Here is a 19,794-nt window from a genome sequence, read left to right as displayed (position 1 = left end):
ACTTGAAAGGAGCCTTTTTCCTAATTTTTGATTACTTGCTTGAAAAAAGGTGTTTGGGAGCATTGCCAAATAGTTTTTGGGTTTTTTTTGAGTAACTATTATCTTAAGCCTGTCCACACACAGCCATCTATTATGGAATAATATGGTAAGGCCAAGCCACAAATCATGGTATGATTTCTGCTTTACATCCTTTCTCTTGATGTAATTGAAATTATTTCCCACTTGTTTTGGAATAGGAAGCCTGGAATCAAATGCTTGAGGGCAAAGATGTTACTAATTTATAGCCTCCTTTCTCAAGGATGTACCTAAACCCATTAGGGAGCTATATTAAAATTTTTAAATGAAACCTATGTAAGTGTTTATACCAATAAGTGCATGTTTTCACACCCTGAATTGTTCTTGCTCTGTTCCTTTTATTTTAGCTTTTTTTGTCTTCCTACGTTACATATATTGTCTTATTTCCAATGTCTACCTTCGTATCCACCTTCTTATGAGCACCACCAGGTATCCTCCAGGTTAAGTTCGCACAGAGTTTGTCATGTCAAACAAACATGACAGTGTGATTTCCTGAACCACACTCCCCCTTTTCTTTGTCAAAAGCAATTTCTATGCCTGTCTTAAGAGATTGGATAGTTAAAAAATGGAAAGATGCCTCTTTCTCCTGCCCCAAAGCCCTTAGGTCACTGGAATAAAAACAGTCCCAATGAGGAAACGACTGCAAATATATACTCCTAAGTGCTTGGTGTACTCACATCTGCATATTCTTGTCTTAATTTAAATTAAGGGGGGAGGGGGAGAGACGAACTCCTAAGGAAATGAGTAAGAAGAGACACAGCATTCCCAACCCATTTGAACTGGGAGCAAAGTCTTTGGTGGCAAGTGTGTTCCTTACTCTTGACACAGTGACTAGTAGGGTACAAGTGTGTGCTACTAAATGATTTGCTGGTGCTACAGTTAAAATTAGAGTACCTAAAACTAACCTTTCGGGGTGTCCTGCTGACATGTGGTACTTTATTAAATTATCTCCCTAAAGCACATTCACCTGGTCCTAGAATTCAGCCGATGGGAGAGAGTTTCCGTAGGTGCTGGCTTCATCAGTGTTTGCCAGGTCCTTACTGAGTACTCAGTGTGCATAAAAGAAAGTTTCTTTTCTCATCAGTCCAACCTGGAGGTTGAAAGCAAGTGTCCCAATGATAACTGTAAATTTAAGAAGCACATACTTAATCTCAGTATCCTCAGAAGAAGAGAAACTTCTTTTATCATCCTTTCCAGACTAGCTGGTCAAAAGGATCTCAGATAGGGACCCTGACCACATGTAGAAATTGTGGTCTATTGGGACACAGTTTATTCAGATTTGCATACACTATCCACCCCACCAACCTGCAAGATCCAGACACTTAGAAAATGTTACTCCAATGGCCTCTTCGTTAAGTATTCTATTAAAAGATAGAGAGGGCATCCTATCCCTCTGTACTTAATTTATCAAAACACATATTTAAAGAAATATTTGTTTAAAATTATAGTCAGTATTTCTTTTTTCCATCAATACTCTGAAAACTCTAAATGTAAGTTCTTGTTCAGATAGGTCAGACATTTAGAAATGTTTCCTTCCCAGAGCAACGTTGGTGCCTTGTGTTTTTGTGTGTAACGATATATGGTTTGTCCTATTTCAGCCATATTTTCAGAAGACAAAAACACCACAGAGCCTGCTTATAAGGTTAAAAATGCCCCATCCATTCCCAACACTCCAGAGCCAACAACAACGCAAGAACCCTTGGTGGGCAGTCAAAAGAGAAAAGCAAGGAAAACCAAGATCACACACCTTGTCAGGACAGCAGATGGCCGGGTATCACCAGCAGGAGGTACTTTGGGTAAGACAAGGAAGCTTTAGACAGAGATGACCAGAGCAAGCAGGTGGCCATCAGGGCCACAGTGGCCAGAAAATGACTATAATCCAACTGTGGGTCCTCACTGAAAAATGGGTCTGTTCTGTCAGTCTGGTCACAGTAACATTTTCTCTCTGGATCTCCTTGAGAACTGGTTTCCTACAGCGTTCTAAACATACATGTTTTAGTCCACGTTTTAAAATCATAGCTCTTTTCCCAAGAGCATATCCGGAATTCCTAGGAAGGAAAGGTAGCTTTTAGGACTGTCAGCTACCTTCTCTTTCTCAGCATGCACAAAAACAGTCTTAAGTAAATTCCCAAAGATCCGAGACTTTTAAAAATACTGGATGAGTCTTTGTCCCTGGCTCACTTTTTAAGTCATTACAAGCCAGATCATCAGGTGTTTAAACCAATGAATTAAGAAAGCTGAGAAAGAAAGCATCCAGCATTTCCTATACCGCTGATTCAGACCACTAAGGGAGCCTGAGAATGCTTCTGGATTTCTTGATTCTCTGGGCTAATCCTTAACCAAATATTAACTTACAGTGAATTTCTCCATTTCAGTCTTGGCCTGTGGTCTGTTTACTGTTCCTGGTGGCCTCTGTGGAATTGCCTGAGGGGCCTGGCTTAAACGAGTGGCACTGAGCTTCCCCCCCTCATATCTAGGGGGTGGTACACCAACTAAGCGTTAGTGGGCTTAGCTGCTGCCTTTCTGCCTTTCAGTGCCTCTAGCACCTCATTCTATCAGCCCTGAAGGAGGTGTTCCCCCCCCTTACCCTAACCCAGTTTCCAGAAAAATGTCAAAGGTCCATAATGACTTCTATAAATAGCAAAAAAAAAATGTTTAAATGAATGCTTTTTGGGAATATTTATAAATAACTGATTTAGGTTAATCTAGTTGGTAGACTTATTGTATGCTGAGATAGAAGTCATTTAGTGAATTTTGTGCACTTGTGTTTTGCATATGCATATGTAGATTGTTAAACCTTAAAGTATATTAAAGACCCCCAATTTTGCTGTCATATACGAAGTGAAACTCAAAGAGGTGGAATTTTGTTTCATAACACATCGAACCACTAAGTAGGATGAGGACTAGAATGTAGTTTTCATGATATTTAGTCCAGAGGGCTCCTCTCTCCTTCCCTTTCCACTCTGGATTCTGCTCTGTGATTTTCACGTTGTATAAATTGTTATAGCCTCATTTTTGCTTGTAGGAAGAGTGAAAGATTTTAGAAAATATTCCCTTTTATGTAGAAAAGCATATAGCACTTCATGTTCTAATATATGACATTTACAGCCTTTATCAATTACTTTCTGTAGTTAAAATGTTTTATTATAAAAACCATGGTAAAGATTACTCCTCTTCCTCTCTAATGGCTGTATAAAGTGTACTTATTTCCAACAAATGTATTGGCATAGCATTTCAGCCACCTCTTCATAAATACCAGAGGGCCCTTTGCTTCCTTTCAGTAGGCCTTCAGAACAAAAATAACAGTTTAGGATCTCACTGGAACTGATTAATCTCATTGGGATTAGTTTAGGCCATCCTAAGTGTTGGTAACACAGCATACTGAATGCCCAAGGTACATAGGAGGGCATGCTGTGGCTTCATCAGGAATGTTTGGTCAGTTGAGTTTTTAAGGGCCATTTTACAACATCCACTGGCCCCTCTGCAGAAGTCCCTTGGGTTTTATTTTGGCCACGGTCCATTTTTCCCTTTTTCTCTAAGACTGACCTATGCTTTGTTCTTGGATAAAACACAGTGCCTCCACTCAGCTTCAGGGCATGGTGCTGCCCATGGTTGCAGTTGAGCTTAATAAAAGAGTTTTATTCCCATGGAAGAAGAGATTCTGTAAAAGCCTTAATATTTGGTGGATGACAGAAGTGAACAGTAAAGCATATTAGCTCATTTCACATTGTCTGACACTGAGTTTTCTCTGTGTCCCTTCTCTGGAGAGGACAGAGCGATCCTCTCATGATGAATTTCCCTTTCGTTACAGATGACAAACCAAAGGAACAACTGCAGAGGAGTCTTGCTAAGGTGACCGAGACAGGCTGCAATGACGAATGCTCACACAACCGGGAGGCCACGGAGACGCGGAGCAGCACCCCGGAGATGCCAGCCGTGTCTGCGTTCTTCAGCCTCGCTGCACTGGCCGAAGTGGCCGCCATGGAAAATGTGCATAGGTTAGCAGTGGGAAACTTCGCTGCCCTGGGTTCTGGGGATCCTGTTCAACTTCACCCCCTTTCACGGAACACGGGTGGAGACAGTGATATGGAAGCCCAAATCATCCTTTCTGATGTGATTTGTGATATTTTTCACAATGATTGGGGTTCGGGAGACTTTTGTTTACGAGGTGTTAACAAAAGTATATATACTATTTAGCAGTGTGGGAAAATACAAGGGAGTATTGCCCACCAGGTATTTTACTTTGAACATAGTATTATTCTGTGGTTAAGCTTCATTTCTGAAAAAGCCTGAGAGAGCAGAGAAGCAATATTATCTAATCATTAGAGCTTTAGAGTCAGGTCTCAGACCTGAGCTTGAGTCCTACCTCTGTCACCTGAAAACTGTAAGGCCTTGAGCAAGATCATTCACTTCTCTGTCCTCTGTTTCTTCTTTTATACTATGGCTGTAAGTGGTTCTCATTTCTTAGAGATGTTATATAGAATAAATCTAGTGTCCCAGTACTGGCGCATGGTAACAGCCCCATTGAGGATGGCGTTGGTGGTACTAGCGGAAGAAAACAGTGTGGTTCAGGAAAAAGAGCATCTCAGCATCTGACTCATGGAAGGCAGAAGGCCTGGATTTTTCTTCAGCTCTCTGTGTTTGTTAAAAAGTCATTTATTTCTCTGGGCCTCAGTTTTCTCATCTTCTGTTTAGCATAACGATATCCCCAAAGAATCACAAAGTTGTAAGGATCAGATGAGACCAGATATGAAAGCCTTTTGAACTCAGTGAAGCCCCACAGAAAGTATATTAAGTTCTAAGTATATAATTGGGTGTTCTGCTACTTAATGGATCCTTTGGGAAGATAAAAAAGCCTTTTGTAAATTCAGGTATTTCTTGTTTTTATTCAAAGTGGATTACCCACAGATGAGTTCTTTCTTAGGTTTTCGGTCTTCAGTCCAACAGAGCTTGAAATCTACCCCAACGTGTCTACCCATCTGTCAGGCTCCATTTTCCTTCACATCCAGGTTTAGGAGACCCCAGTGGAAGCTTTGTTTGCCTCTTGCTGTTTACCTGTCATATTACAGTTCTAGTGCTTCCTCACAAATAGCCTCTAGATGTTTCCAAGAAGTCAAATTCCTTTTCATGTGTACACTGCAAGTGCCTAATAGCAAGTGAACGGTGACAGACATTGTTAAAATCTGTTCAGGTCTCTGAGGGAGATAATGCACAAACACTTCTCCACTCATGGAGTTTTACAGTCGAGCACAGAGGACAAACTCATAACGCATGCAAAAAGAATTAAAAATATGCCTGAGTGTTATTAAGTGCCCCCATAAATTGTGGGAATAAGAGGTTATGTAAGAATTCAGAGGGGGGTCATAATCCAGGGCTCAGGAAGGGCTACCACACAGTCACCTTTGCTGCTGCCAGCGTCCCCTTCTGAGCATGACTGGTGACACCTCTGCTCTATTAACCAGCCGCCCCCGCCCCAGTGACTTCCAGCTGCAGCAGCAGAAAGCGGCAGCAAGCCTTTCCAATGTCACCACCACCTTCCTCTCTGTGCTGCGGTCACGTGGAATCGCTTACTCCCGTCCAGATAAGCCCGCTTCTTGCCTTTGTGCGTCCTCCTCTCGGGTGAACAGCCTGTCTATCTTTTGTCCTCTTCTCTCAGTCTTCCTCCCGAAGTCTTGCACGCTCTCTGTGCACACCTCTCTTAGACCAGCTGCCACACTACTGGGTTGTAGTTTTTTGTTGATGCACCTGTCTCCTTCCAGTATGCTTTGAAAGCAAAGCGCTGGTTTTACTCTTCATGTACACAGCTTCCTTAGTTCCTGTTACACAATGGACGAATGAACAAATGAATGGGTGAATGAATAAATGAGGTGTTCTTGAGAATGACTGCCTAAGTTAGCTAGCAGGCATAGAAAAAATGGTGTGAGTAAAGGTTCTTTTTTTTTTTTTTTTACACCTCCCATCAGCAAGAGAAAATATTGCCTATTAGAATTTTACTATCAACCTAACAAATGGTTAGTGTTCTTACTATCTAGACAGGCAGCCTTGGAGAATCTTAGTTGTAACTTCAGCGGTTAACCTGTTAAAGCAGAGCTCCCAGCCGTCCCTCCACCTGCAGGCTTAATGTAATGGTACCTGGGTTGCCCATCAATTAATTATTGCTTAGGAATCACCTAGTTCATAATTTAGAGGGTGGTCGACAGAGTCAGGGGTAAACGTATATTACCTGCATTCTTGCCACAAGAAATCTTAATATTGGGTTCAGAAACCCAACATAGAAAAGCAGTTTTACAGAATGCAGGAAGTAGGAAATTGGAATTCACCTTTGTTGAGAGCCTGTTTATTTACTAGGAGTTTTATAAGGATGGAAGCTCATTACATTTATTCTTAAAATCAGCTCTGCCACGTGCGTCTTTTTAGTTCCATTTTAATGATGGTACAGGCGGTTAATTAACTTGCTAAGAGCACACAGCTAAACTTGAGTCAAGATCTGAATCCAAGTCTTTGAACTTCATTGTCTTTGCCTTTGCTGTAGCGTGCCACTTAAGCAAGCATCTGTCATGTCATAGAGACTCTTGGGTGAATCTCACCTGACCTTCCCCTGGGAGCTGGAACCATCACTTCGTGGCAGCCCCGTCATGCTCCTACCTCCTTTTCTTTTTCCACTGAGTAAGCTGGGCTTTCACCCCAATTTCTCTCTCTCCCTCTTGCTCGCTCTTTTTTTTTTTTGCATTGTACTTTTCATCTTTCACTTTTTTTTTCTTTGTATGTTTCCTTTTCTAATACTTGTTAAATTTTTTTTTTGCTTTCATAATATTGTTACATATTCAATCTTAAAAGTAAAAAACAGCATTTTAATTTCATCTTTCTTGAACAAAGAGTTGAACATATTGAAGAGTTGGTTCTTACAGCATCCCCACATAAATAAACAGATTAATCCAGAGACTTGATTATAACACGTTTTGTTTTTCTAAACTCCTAATATCTTAAGCTAAGTGATCATTGGATTCTGAAATCCCCAAATGTAATCTATCTGAAATTAATTTTCTTTTTTGTTCATCAAGAAAAAGAAAATGGGATATAGTTATGGAGAGATACAATCTGAATTTTAAAATAGCTCCTTTTATTTCACGTAATCTGAAGAAGATACTGTATTGAAACGGTCAAACCAGTGCAAACACTGCTGCTCTATCCCATATTTTCAGCACAGTGCTGTGCACTGCAGACCATCGTAGGCCAGAGCAGTGAGTATGCATTGTTGAGGCTTGGGAAACCTATTAGGAAGTGTCAAGGAGGTGCCCAATCCTATCTTTTTAGAACGAGAAGCTCTATAGAAAGGACCAAGAAATTTTCTTATAACCATGAAGTAAATCGTATTTTTCTTCCTACTCATTAAACAACAAGCTGAATGAAAAATAACTGTTTGATCTACATCTGTTTGATGTAGATCCAATCCAAATGATAAGAATTTCCATGAATTTTTTTAAGTCTTGTCTAGAGTTCTCTCTCCATATGTGTTGATTTTGGCCCAAGTTGATTGGATTTTCTCACACACTAAAATTCAGAGTCGGTACTTGCCTTCTTCCCTATGCATTCTCCCTCCATATGCCTTTGAGACTTCTCTTTCGTTAGGGGGGTTTCAGTGTTTTCTTTTCATTCATTTTTTAAGTCACAGTTTACCTCTGTCTGCAGAGGCCATCCCTTTTACTGGCCTTAAGTTTTGAAATCGGGCTTATTATTATATATCTCAAGAAATGAGCCTGAAGGTTATCGGTTAGTATAGGAGAGTCTTCTTCCCCTTGGGCAAGTCAAGGAAAGGAATGTGTCATTTTTTAATATAAGTAGATCCAGAGGAAAATTGTCATCCTAGAACCATAGCCCTTGACTGAAAGTCTTCCACTTCCTGGGAATTTCCCCAAATCTGTTGGTGCTTCAGGTTTTGTCTCTACATAATGGAGGTGGTTGTTTGGGGGCAGAGTATGCTGTTGAGTTGTAGGAGAGGAACTGAGATAAGAAATCCTTAAAAAAGAAAAATAGAGAAGCTTTAAGAATAAAAACAGTTTTAGTTAAACGGTGTAAGTAGTAAGTCAGTAGCTATTAAACAAGATACATTGGAAAGCTTTTCTTGGTCATTTCATCATCCTCTCCTATTTCTGATAATGTACTCTCGATAAGTGATTTCTCTCTTTTTCTTCCTCTTATTTTACAGAGGTCAGAGATCAACTCCGCTCACCCATGATGGACAGCCAAAAGAAATGCCACAGGCTCCTGTACTTATTTCTTGCGCTGACCAGTGAAGCGCCCTTTAATTGTAAAACATTGTGCTTTACCTACTACCCTAGCCTTGTCCTTACTGAGAGATACTAGTGAGTCCATGTGGTGGAAAATATAGACTGCAAACAAGTGCTTGTTGCCCTACACGGCCCAGATTCACTTGAAGCAGAAGTTGGCACCCTGGGCCAGTTTGTTCTTTCAGCACCCAGAGTCTTTGAGGGTGATGTTATCTGTCTGATAATGAGCAGGAACGGGATGATCCTAGAGCTTTGCTTTCTATTGAAGGCTTTTGATGGTAACAGGTGGTAACTTGGTAAAAGGCTGCCTTTACTGTAGCTCATCCAGCATCTCTTTTACCAACCAGAGAGTGTGAAACTAGTTTCGTATATTACCTAGTTATTCTTTCAAAACAAAAACAAAAAACAAAAAAACAAAAACTGACACACTGCACTAGTTATTATTAGATATTCTTAGTCTTTTTTGTACATGGAGATTTATGTTCTAAGATGGTTTATATAATAGGTTATACCTACATTTATATTGTAGAATAATATTAAAAAGCCTGTTCCAGAGACTCCCAAGCAGCACGGGCAGGCAGATGTACCATTGTTAGCGGTGTATGCTCGGCCTCGTGGTCCATATATTCTGCACTTTTATATTTGCCACCAGAGTGGTAGTTTGCTGGCAAAAAGAGAAAGAGAGAGAAGAAGAAACATTACAGTTCTTACAAGCAGAATTTTTTTCTTAGCCTTGAGTGACCAAGAAGAATTTGCTTGGGGCAAATTGTGGCGAATATTTTCCCAGACAGGGGAAGAGTCCAGCAGATTACAGATTACTGATGTTTTTCATGCCTTGAGGATTCTTTTATTTTTACACAGGGGTCTGAGTGACCAATGGATCGTTCATACAGACAAAAAAAGAAAAATATTATTCAGAAGTGACCTTAGTATTACTTCACTATTCAGAACACATTGAAGACACACTCACTTCGTGTGGACTTTGAGCTACAGACCTTTTACATCCATCCCAGACAGACTGGACGGGTAGCAATTGCTATGCACAGCCTAATTGGCACTGCAGGTTTTTAGAGCCATTTTGAGTTTTTGTGGTTACGGAGGTATTGAGTAAATGATGAGGGAGGTGTGCCTGACCAGAGTGGGACTTGCAGTTATAGATCCACCTGCAAGTTTCCTGTTTCCTTTTCATGTTTTGTTGCTTTTGAACATAAAACCAACCATACATATGCCAGTGCAAGTGGATAAACTGGCTTAGAACATTCAACATATTGACTCCACCACCTGATGTTCACAGTATCTTGTTTCTTAGCAACAGATGCAAAGTGATAAATCAAAATTAGTCGGCGGCTACAGATTTTACAGGGTATTTGTTCCATAGCACAAAGTATTTCCCCACTCTTGCATCACAGCACAAACTACCAAATTTTAATTATTGGATTCCAGCAATAATTTTTACTGGTTTTCAAACTGGCGGAATTTTGATAGTGTTAGTTCAAGTTTGAAGCTTTTGAATTAGATCTCTAAATGGTGACAGTTTACAAGGTTTTATCTAGCTTTCTTATTTATACTTGACTGAATTGTAATGATGATTTTTTTTCTAATCGTAATTTGACCTAATAGCCATACAAAAAAATGACTCTATTAGTACTGACTAGGTTTAGCTTTTCACGGTTGTAGATATTACTTCAGTTTCGGTGCTGGAAAATATGTACAACATACTAACAGAATTGAAAAAGAATAGAGAGATTTGGGCCTTTTTTTCAAAGCAGGTAGAGAGGGCATCAGGGCATTGGAATGGTGTCCTCAAAAATGCATATTCCTTGTGGGCATGGAGGAAGAAGGAATTAGTAAGCAAGGTTAATCAGAGGCCGAAGCTTAGCCCCATTCACATAGAAATAAATCAGGTGAGCAACCCCAGATTTTAGCATGAGATTTTTACTATGATGCCGTTGTATTAATATTTTCTAAATTTCAAAACACAAAGTTAATGTTTGAAAATTGCTGGGTCCCAGTGTTGGTGGCTGTTGGAGTTTCTGGACCACTTGCTAGCAGTGATTTAAGAATTATAATTAGCTGAAATCCAAAAAAAAAAAAAAATCAACAACAAAAATTGTTTGGTGCAGAACATGCACCTTGACAATGGTACTAACTTGTTATTCTCTAGAACATGTTAGAATAGATCTATTTTTGCCAGAGCCCTCTCCTCCAGTCCTCTGATTACATTTCACTAGAGTTCCTTAAGAGAGTGCTGTATATTCATGGGACCTTTTTTAAAAAGAAGCAAAACAGAAGATTACTTTTTTCTATGTGATTAATATATCTTACTTGATCTGCTTTTCCTAAACCTCAGTGGCTTTTCCCTTAGGCAGGGGTCGGGGTGGAGGGCAACCTACTGGATATGACTGTTTTCAGATACTTTAGAAAAAAAACAAAAACAAAAAAAAACACCTTTTTGTAGAAATGCTTAATTTTTAAGCGGTTAGGCACTGAGAGTAGCAGAAATCCTGCAAAGCTTTATAGTCTTTTAGACACTCGCCTTGTCATTTCTCTGAGTAAAGTCTTGATTTCAAAAATAGTGCTTTTCTTATGCCCTGAATCCACTGGAGAGGGGTGTTGGTATTTTCAGGTAACAACATTTGTTAGCACAAATATTGCAGACCAACATGTAGTACCCTCCCCCATTTATCATTTTCATTTCACTCCTCTCATTCTTTTTTATTTTGGAAAATCATATTGCTATGGTGTGTACCTTAATCTGCCAGCAAACACCATCTACACTAACATTTGTCCCACAAGCATCCTCAAGAGAAAAAGTTGTTGCACCTTATGTATATCTCAAGCAAACCAAAATATGATGCTCTTCTGCTTTTGTTTTATTCTAAATTGTTGTATCATATCTTTCTGAAACCATTCTGAATCTAGTTGAAATTATCAATATTTATGCTTTTAACCTTAATTTCTGGATTCAAACCTGTATATAAATCTTTTGAAAAAAATTGTCCTAGCCCTTCTCTGTGTTGCTGGAAGTGGATGATTTAGTCTCAGATGGAGACACAGTACTGTTCCAGTTTTCTTTAGCCTTTTATTTATTTAGTTATTCTGGGTATTTTCCTATGTAATTTTGAAGTGTGTAGAGTATATTATAGTTACTGAAGCTGCAGCTCTAAGAAGCTGAGTGAAAGAGAGAAAATACTGTAAGACACCCTTCTTAAGTGTTTATTTGTTTGGATAACTGTAATGAGGCCAGGAAAAGGAAAAAGGTCCCACAGCCACTTTGAAGACACAGGTTCTTATCCCCAAACTAGGTTAGTTCCCAGATTTTAGATCAAAATGGTGAATTCTTTAAAGCCCTCTTTTTTAAAGGATATATCATTACCGTTGTAATTCTGACAGTCTTTCCCCCCACCCCCCGAAAATATATTTATTTAATTCCGTCAGATGAGCTTTCTACCAGTGCCCCCTCAAAGCCATGCTGAACTCATTCCCACGTTATCACTGTTATTATAGTTCCTGCCATTAAAACTGCTGCAGAGAAAAAAAGTGATGGAACACTATGAACAAAAAGGAGCATCTGAACTGGTCCGGTCATTTAGAATCCAACTTGTGTAATCCCCGTCACTCTCTTATCAAGTCAGATGTCACTCTGCCTGAGTCATAGAACATTTTGTTTGCGCTCTGTAGTCCTTGGCTTATCCTCTGGAAATGTTGGCACCTATGTAAAATCTCAAGCAAATTATAAATCGATACAGCACTAGGAGTAAGCTGAAAACTGAATGACACGTTTTGTTTATACAGTTCCGGGGGAGGGATGGGGAATATCAAGTAACTCTGTTCCAAGTTTGGCATTTGGCATTAATGTGAAGCAGTGGGACCATGCTGCCTGCTAAACTACTGTATGAATCCTAAGTGTTCTGGAGACCAGCGGCTGGAGGCTCGAGGCCAGCATGCACACAACCAAGGGGAAGCGTCGCCGCTTCGTGGGGGAAGAGGAAGGAAGTCGTGCAAGGCCTGGAGTCATCACTCGTGAAGGGGAAGTCGGGGTGTACGTGACGCTGTGAGGAGGCTCACCTTTGATTGCACTGCTCCACCGAGCCCTCAGATGAGGCCAATCCTAATGGGCTACCTCGGCTTTAACGGTTAATTTCAGTTAAGTCCTGTTTCAAAGGTTTGTCTTTTTTTGCTTCTACCTTCAGTGCCACTATTTTCCGCTGCGGTGTTTTGACTTCCCAAACCACCTTCTCCAGAGAGAACAATGTATTGCTGAAAATGGGCAGTAGAAAAAGCAAATGCTCTTATTACATTTGACCTATAAAGTATTCAGAGTGACTGCTAGGTGGGAATTAAAATTTAGCTTTCCCCACATAGGATCTTGTTTTGCACCTTATAAAGAGTGTACTAATTGTTAATTAGGTGTTGCTTTTATTTATACGAGCATTCCCAAAGAATTAGATTTGGATTTTGTGTTTATTTGAGTTTGGGGATTTTTTTTTTTTTTTTACAGTTATCTTATTTAGATTGACTAACATCATACTTATAATAAAAAAAGAAACAGTTGTTCAGTTCATCTTACCAGATACGTCTGGTGAAGTATTCAGGGTTTGATGGACTGCTTAGCTTTTATATAGTTTGGAAGTGATAGCGAAGTTTATTATACCCCGTATTAAATGACCTTGTCCTTTTCACTGGGGACATTATCTTACATTTTAGAAAAAGAAGCAGCAAAAGAGTGAACAACAAGACAAGTACATTTGATTCCCCTCATACGCCTCCATCTGTTTGTGCTACGCTTTCCTTAAAAATATAAATATACATTTTCTTCACACATACAAAAAAGTTTCCTCCCCTGGCCAAATTTTATTTCTGGTGGTATGATTTATACTAATAATTGAAAAGAGGAAACCTTGTACTTAGAAGTTCAGTGGCCACTGCTTTCTTGTTACAGTCAGTGGTCAAAATTGATCCTGCCCTTAAATTGATCTTTATGCACAGAATTAGTTATTGTGAACATTACTACTCTTTCCAAAGATTTTCTAATAACTTGGGCCAGAACTGGTTACCGAGGATCAAGGACCTAATTCCATGCCTCCACACCCCCCCCCCACTGCACCGCACCACACATCTTACCTCACAAGCTCTAACCTAAATCACAGAGGCACGCGTTTCGTGGACTAACCATGACCCCTTGCGGCCCCAGGGGGGTGCTCACGTCCCCTGACACCTCACTTTAGTGCCTCAGCTCGCAGTGGCAGAACTGGGGTGGGGGATTGTGATCTGGAGCTCAGCACATGCTCGGCAACATGTTTCTCATTTCCTTAGCACTCATGTCTTGCTCTCAGGAATCTGTCAAAAAGGAATAAAAATCACCTGAGAGTCCACATACCAGATTATGAACTTTTCCCATAGGTTTGAATTGCTTACTTACCTGTCATAAATTAACCACAGCTTCATTTGACCACCAGGTCTTAAGTCTGTTGACAGTTTTCAGCATGACCGAATCGCTCATTTTTTTTGCTTTCAGAAATTGGCTTGGTTCTCTTTAGAGTTGGTGTAAACATGCCATGTAATAAATGATTTCCACTTAATGGTACAACAGAATTATTGCTTTCTTAGATGTATGTGTAGTAAAAGTCAATATACACATTTATATAATTTCTTTCTTCAAAATCTTATACTTAATTTGATATTTCTAAAAATTGCACATGTAAGTCATGTGTATAACATGCTAAAGTACTTTAACTGTGATCTTAAAACTGAATAAAAAATATTTAATAAAAATTTGAAATATTTTAAAGATATTATTCAATTTTTTTTTTTTTTTTTTGGTTCACACTACTGGCCATAGTGTATGTGCCTTCAATATACCATATTTGCTAAAAACAGTAGGGAAAATACTTTAATACAAATAAGACCTTTCAACTATTTTAGAATACCAAATGATGGTCTCCCCTAAACTTTACCTGAGATTCACCATTGTATGAGCAGCGCTGGTTGCTTTTGCCTAACGTGTGGAGCAGAAATCAGCCCTACAGAAGAAGCAAAACATGCTTCAGTCTGCTGCACAGGAGGAGAGGCTCCTTGGGAAAGTGTGACCTGCCTGAGCATACCAGCTTTCCCCGAACTGTAATAAAAGGATGGAAGTAGTATCGTTAAGACTGTAGTATAAACTCAGGCCTCAAGTTTGGTGAACATGATGTTCCTGAACCTTAGAACCTTGGATATGCTTTTTTTTTTTTTTTTAAATCCTTTGGATTGGCACACAATTGTGCGCATGCACACACAGTGTATAAATACATATATAGTATAATTATGTCACAGCCGTTGCATTCAGACAGACTTGGCTCCAAAGTGTGGCTCCACCCATTAACCGCTGGGTTTCTTAACCTCCCTGAATCACACTTCACTTACCTAAATGATGGTGGTTAATAATAACTTCTTAACACCACTACTGGGATGAAAAGGAAATATATATGAAAATGTTCGCATGGGGCCTGTAACGGAAATGCCCATTAAGTGGTAATTGTTGACTGTATTATATTTATTCCAACTGGAAGGTTGATATGTTAGTGTATTCAAAAGAGATGCTAAGTATAACTTCGTCTTCAGAATGAACTAGGGTCCTGATGCCTTAGGGATAAGCTGTTTGGATTTGATGTTGTGGAAAACTCACGGTAGGTTAAGTTCACATAGCTAACTCATACTTGTATATGTAGCACTATAAGATTTTTCTGTAAAATCTGTCTGCCTAATGAATTACATTTTCTAATACTCCAGCACACTTCCTTTGAATTATTGAGAATAAAATGTATTGGGGGAATATAAATTCTGTTAGGAAAAAGGGTGATAATGTGCATATGTGTGTGGTTTTATGATCCTGCATATACAATCACATCTGTCCTTCTGGGTAGAACATGAAATCTCTTGCAAGGAACAATAAAATGGTTCTTATCAATATGTGAGCTAAAACTAATACTAATGACTCTCTTCCATGCATATTGAACAAAGATAAAGTTGCTGATCATAATGTATTGAAAACCTTGTCACCTTTTTGAAATATGGAAATTTTCAAATATATGCAAAGATAGAGCGGCTAGTATACTGAACTCCACGTACCCATCACCCAACCTCAAGCACCTGCACTTCCTTGATTCCTTCATCTGTATTTCACCCATTTTCCTCCATTTCATCCCCCAACCCCAGAAACGCATATCCCAGAAGTGTGATTTCATGTATAAATACTTCAGATAGTCTTTAAAAACAAATATTTTGATATGCACAAATATTCATTTTAAGTATCACCTCCTCACGGTTCCGAAAGTATGTTTCTTGTCCAAAGCAAAAGGAATTCATGAGCCACAGCACTGCTGGAGTGAAGATAATTTGAAATTAGAAAACGCTGTTCAAATTGGGTATCCCTGTATTTGACATTTTTAATTTACAGTTTCTAAACAGATTTTAAGAAAAATGGCCTTTTCTTAGCATGTTATTTATTTATTTAATTTATTTAGGTCTTGCTTTCTATGATTTTGTTGTAGTTAATGTCTATAAAGGCCCAAGGACTAAAACTTATAACTATATAAAACTTTTATAAACTTACTGTGTCCTTTACACTTTTCCCTCCAACCCTGTCCCTGCTGCATTTTCTGTCTCAGACTTTTAAGAGTGAAATCTGTTCTTGTAGGGGAGAGGTAGACACAAAATTTTAGATGAACTCTGGAAGGCAGGTTGCCAAAGACTTTAAAAATCTGCAGTCCTGGGTCAACAGGCCAGAAATTAAAGCATAAAGTGAAATCCCTTGCTGGAAGAGATAAAATGATAATTCCTACTTTAAGGCTCATCTATTTGGTGATCCCTTACCCTAGAGAATTTCACAAAAGGTCATTTTGTCTCAGGATCATGTATTGCAAAGTCAGAAGAGAAAATGTGGGGATTGAAAGTTTCTTGAGAATGATGGAGGATGAAAGGGGGAAAGGGAAATTTCATACAAACAGGTCTTTAGAGTTCAGTGTCTAAAAGTCAAAATGGTTTTGAAGCCAAAGTCAAATGGTTTTAAAGCCAGCATGAAAATATTTCCAAGAAATATGCTTGAGTATAATTTCTTGATTTTTTTCCTACTATTGGGCGTCATATCTGTGGTGCTTATGAAAGACATTAAACAGATAACAATTCATACCTTCCAGAAATAAACATATGAAAGCACTGAAAAAATACATTAAAAACAATTAAAATATACTCAGTAGATACAAAAATAGGTAATAATTTACCATCTAATATGAAGCATCTATTTGAAATATAATAGAAAAGCAAAACTGATATAATTAAATTTTTTTCCTCCGAGATATAATCTTTGAGATAAATACTGGAGAAGTTTAGATGGAGTTTTACAAAATAACTTTAAACTTTCACTTCTCCCATACTGTATCTTGGCTTAGGTATTTATAACAATATATTAAAAATAAAAGTGATACTCTGACAAGTCCTCAGAAATCTAAACCCCTCTTGTAAATAGAATATGAAGTACTTAACACACCAATCCTAGCCTCACCTGTATTAAACCTGTATTGTGTATCAGTCAAAATCAAAACTGTGTTGTTAGAATAAAACGCCTTAAAAACAGCTCTTCATCCACTTCTCTGTTTCAGAGCCCATGAAAATTAGTTCACTCACTTGCTTTGGCTCCAGAAGAGTTCTTTACCGATATGGCACAGCCATTAAATTGCTGTCATGCTCTTACAACAATCCAGTCGTTCCGCAAATCTGCGGCGGAGGCCTGCTATTGGACCGCTAATCACCAACAAGACAGTCTTCTGAGGATATATAATCTAGTGGGGTTTAGAAATGGTCCACTGAAATACAATACAGATGAGGCTGGGCATGGAAATCAAAGACTATCAGAAAGAAGTTACATATAAGTGCATGTGAAACTTGATAATCTGCATTTTGAAGACTTTTTAAAAAATGGGTGTGTTACTGTTTTACTTTAAAAGAATAAAATTCTTTTAATTTCTCAGATCTCTGAGAATGACAAAAATGTGATAAAAGCCTTTGGGGACGATCCATGATGCAGCATATGTTTCTTTTATGTGTGTCCCAGGGTATGGAACCTCCCAGCTATGCTAATTCCAGGACTGATGTGCAGTTAGATAGCACATCGGCTACAACCTTGCCATGACGTCTGGAGAATATCCGAAATCGCAAGGTTAAGCAGCACAGTTTAAGCATTTGGCCTTAGGGTTAGAGAGGTAATCCTGGAGCCAGATAATATGACTCCCCGACTTTCTTTTCGTTCTCCGTGGGCTATGCATCTTTTCCCTACCTTAGTCCCAGCTCTTGCATCTTGCTGAGACAGCACACCTTCCCACTTCCACACCCTCCATGCACAAAAGCTGTTTTCTGTTTTCCCTTTCTTTTTTTCTTCTCCACTGAGAATATCTGTAAGGTTTTTATGGCTGGGTGAATGACTCAAGAAATGCTTTGCTCCAAGGAACTATTGGGGAAGATTCTTGTTTTCTGATGTGTGCTGCCACCATTTCAATTTGGGTCTCAATCGAGCACGTGAGTCTTGCTAGTCCTCAGCCTTTGGAAAGGAAGAACCTATTTATTTATTTATTTATTTATGGCTGTGTTGGGTCTTCGTTTCTGTGCGAGGGCTTTCTCCAGTTGTGGCAAGCGGGGGCCACTCCTCATCGCGGTGCATGGGCCTCTCACTATCGCGGCCTCTCGTTGCGGAGCACAGGCTCCAGACGCGCAGGCTCAGTAGTTGTGGCTCACGGGCCTAGTTGCTCCGCGGCATGTGGGATCTTCCCAGACCAGGGCTCGAACCCATGTTGCCTGCATTGGCAGGCAGATTCTCAACCACTGTGCCACCAGGGAAGCCCGGAAGAACCTATTCTTACCTAGAACTCTTCAGCGTTACCTCCCGTGTATTGAAGGCCATGAATCTAATTTTTAAGCTCAATATTTACCTCAGTACGGCCAAATCAAAATCCCCATTTTAGGGATTGATAGTTAAAGGAGTTCTTTAACTCCAAAATCATCTGCTTTAGGAATTAAGATTATCTCTTAGGTATGGAAGCTGCCTTGTAATTTATGTCTGAATTCAGAAAAGTTCTAGAACTTTAAAGAGCTTAATTCAAAGTTCATCAGGCCTCTGTGGCCCCCGAAGGCTCAAATCAGTGGGATCTGTGTTGCCCAAAAGTCTTCACTGGTCTTCCTCTCCCCACATCCCAAAGGTCTGACTTCAAATGAGTGGGTCACATATGGAACAACATTTCCCGAGTGGCTAGCGTGTGCCGAGGACCGTGGCTGAAGCAACAGTGAAGACGAGGGTCTTCAAACGCTGGCACCAGCCCACCTGGTGTGACACCTGAAATTCGAAGGGGAATGCAGAGCGGTTGTCTCTCTTACGCATGCCACAGTCGTCCCTAGGGACACCATTGAAACTGGAATCAGACCAAGATCTTTTTCTTCTGTGTATGGGCATTTATCCATGTGGATTACTATTTTGGCGTTCCTCTTTCACTCCTACACACACATCCAATATTCCATATGCCTTCTTTGAAAAAACAACTGGTTGTCTGGTCTGGGTGTGCACTCTTCTCTTCCGAGTCGCCTTTGTGTGACATTCTTGCCTGCTTCCCCCACGACCTGCTCCTCAGCCAAAGATCTATTTTAGACGGAATCTGTCCCAGCTTTTGAGCCTACCGCAGAGAGCAGCGTCGGTAATTGGTGGGGCGGGTCATGAACTGAGTCATAAATTAGCTGATGAATATTATTTCCTGGGGAAGAGCAGCCCTTCACCTGCAGCCAAAGACAAGGCAGAGCCAACCAAGTGGCAAGATTGCACAGCGGGCGGGGCCCTGGGAGATGCCCGAGTCACGGAGCAGGGAACCGATTTTCCCCAGCGGCTCACCTTTCCCTGCTGAAGAGCGCTGGCTGCCATCGCAATCCTCTAAGTCTTGGAACAGAGCCAAGTTTCCTGAGATTAAACTGCTACAGATCAGCAACGCAGTTTACACTTCTTGGTCCCTTTTCTTTGCTTCCTAGTCAATTATATATTAAAGTTAAAACTTTTTAACTTGAATGTCAACCTCATATGAGCTTAAACCATTTACAGGTATACCTCAGAGATATTGCGGATTCGATTCCAGACCACTGCAATAAAGCGAGTCCACAAGAGTTTTCTGGTTTCTCAGTGCCTATGCCTATACAAGTTATGTTTACACTATACTGTAGTCTATTAAATGTGCAAAGGCATTATGTCAAAAAAAAAAAGGATATACCTTAATTTAAAAATACTTTATTGCTAAAAAATGCTGATCCTCAACTGAGCCTTTAGCAAGTCGTTGTAGCAACGTCAAAGGTCACTGATCACAGATCACCATAGCAAATATAATAATGAAAGAGTTTGAACTATTTTGAGAATTTCCAAAAT

The 19,794-nt window shown here is 39.6% G+C and overlaps 1 protein-coding gene across 14 annotated transcripts in view; it reads left to right on the top strand.

Annotated features, from left to right (window-relative positions):
• The window catches only part of BBX (BBX high mobility group box domain containing), a 278,769-nt gene extending 267,971 nt beyond the window's left edge, over positions 1 to 10,798 (top strand). For 11 of the 14 annotated variants that reach the window (XM_036850546.1, XM_036850534.1, XM_036850543.1 and 8 more), the window contains 3 exons: positions 1,674 to 1,871; positions 3,887 to 4,073; positions 8,282 to 10,798. In XM_036850546.1, the coding sequence (XP_036706441.1) occupies positions 1,674 to 1,871; positions 3,887 to 4,073; positions 8,282 to 8,369 (473 nt within the window). In that variant the 3' untranslated portion in view covers positions 8,370 to 10,798. The remainder of the gene's footprint in view (positions 1 to 1,673; positions 1,872 to 3,886; positions 4,074 to 8,281) is intronic. The other 3 variants (XM_036850548.1, XM_036850547.1, XM_036850545.1) reach the window with 2 other exon arrangements.
• The last annotated feature ends 8,996 nt before the right edge of the window (positions 10,799 to 19,794 follow it).

The sequence above is a fragment of the Balaenoptera musculus genome, chromosome 4, assembly GCF_009873245.2.
Source record: "Balaenoptera musculus isolate JJ_BM4_2016_0621 chromosome 4, mBalMus1.pri.v3, whole genome shotgun sequence".
NCBI lineage: Eukaryota > Metazoa > Chordata > Mammalia > Artiodactyla > Balaenopteridae > Balaenoptera > Balaenoptera musculus.
This window is presented reverse-complemented; position numbering and strand designations above follow the sequence as displayed.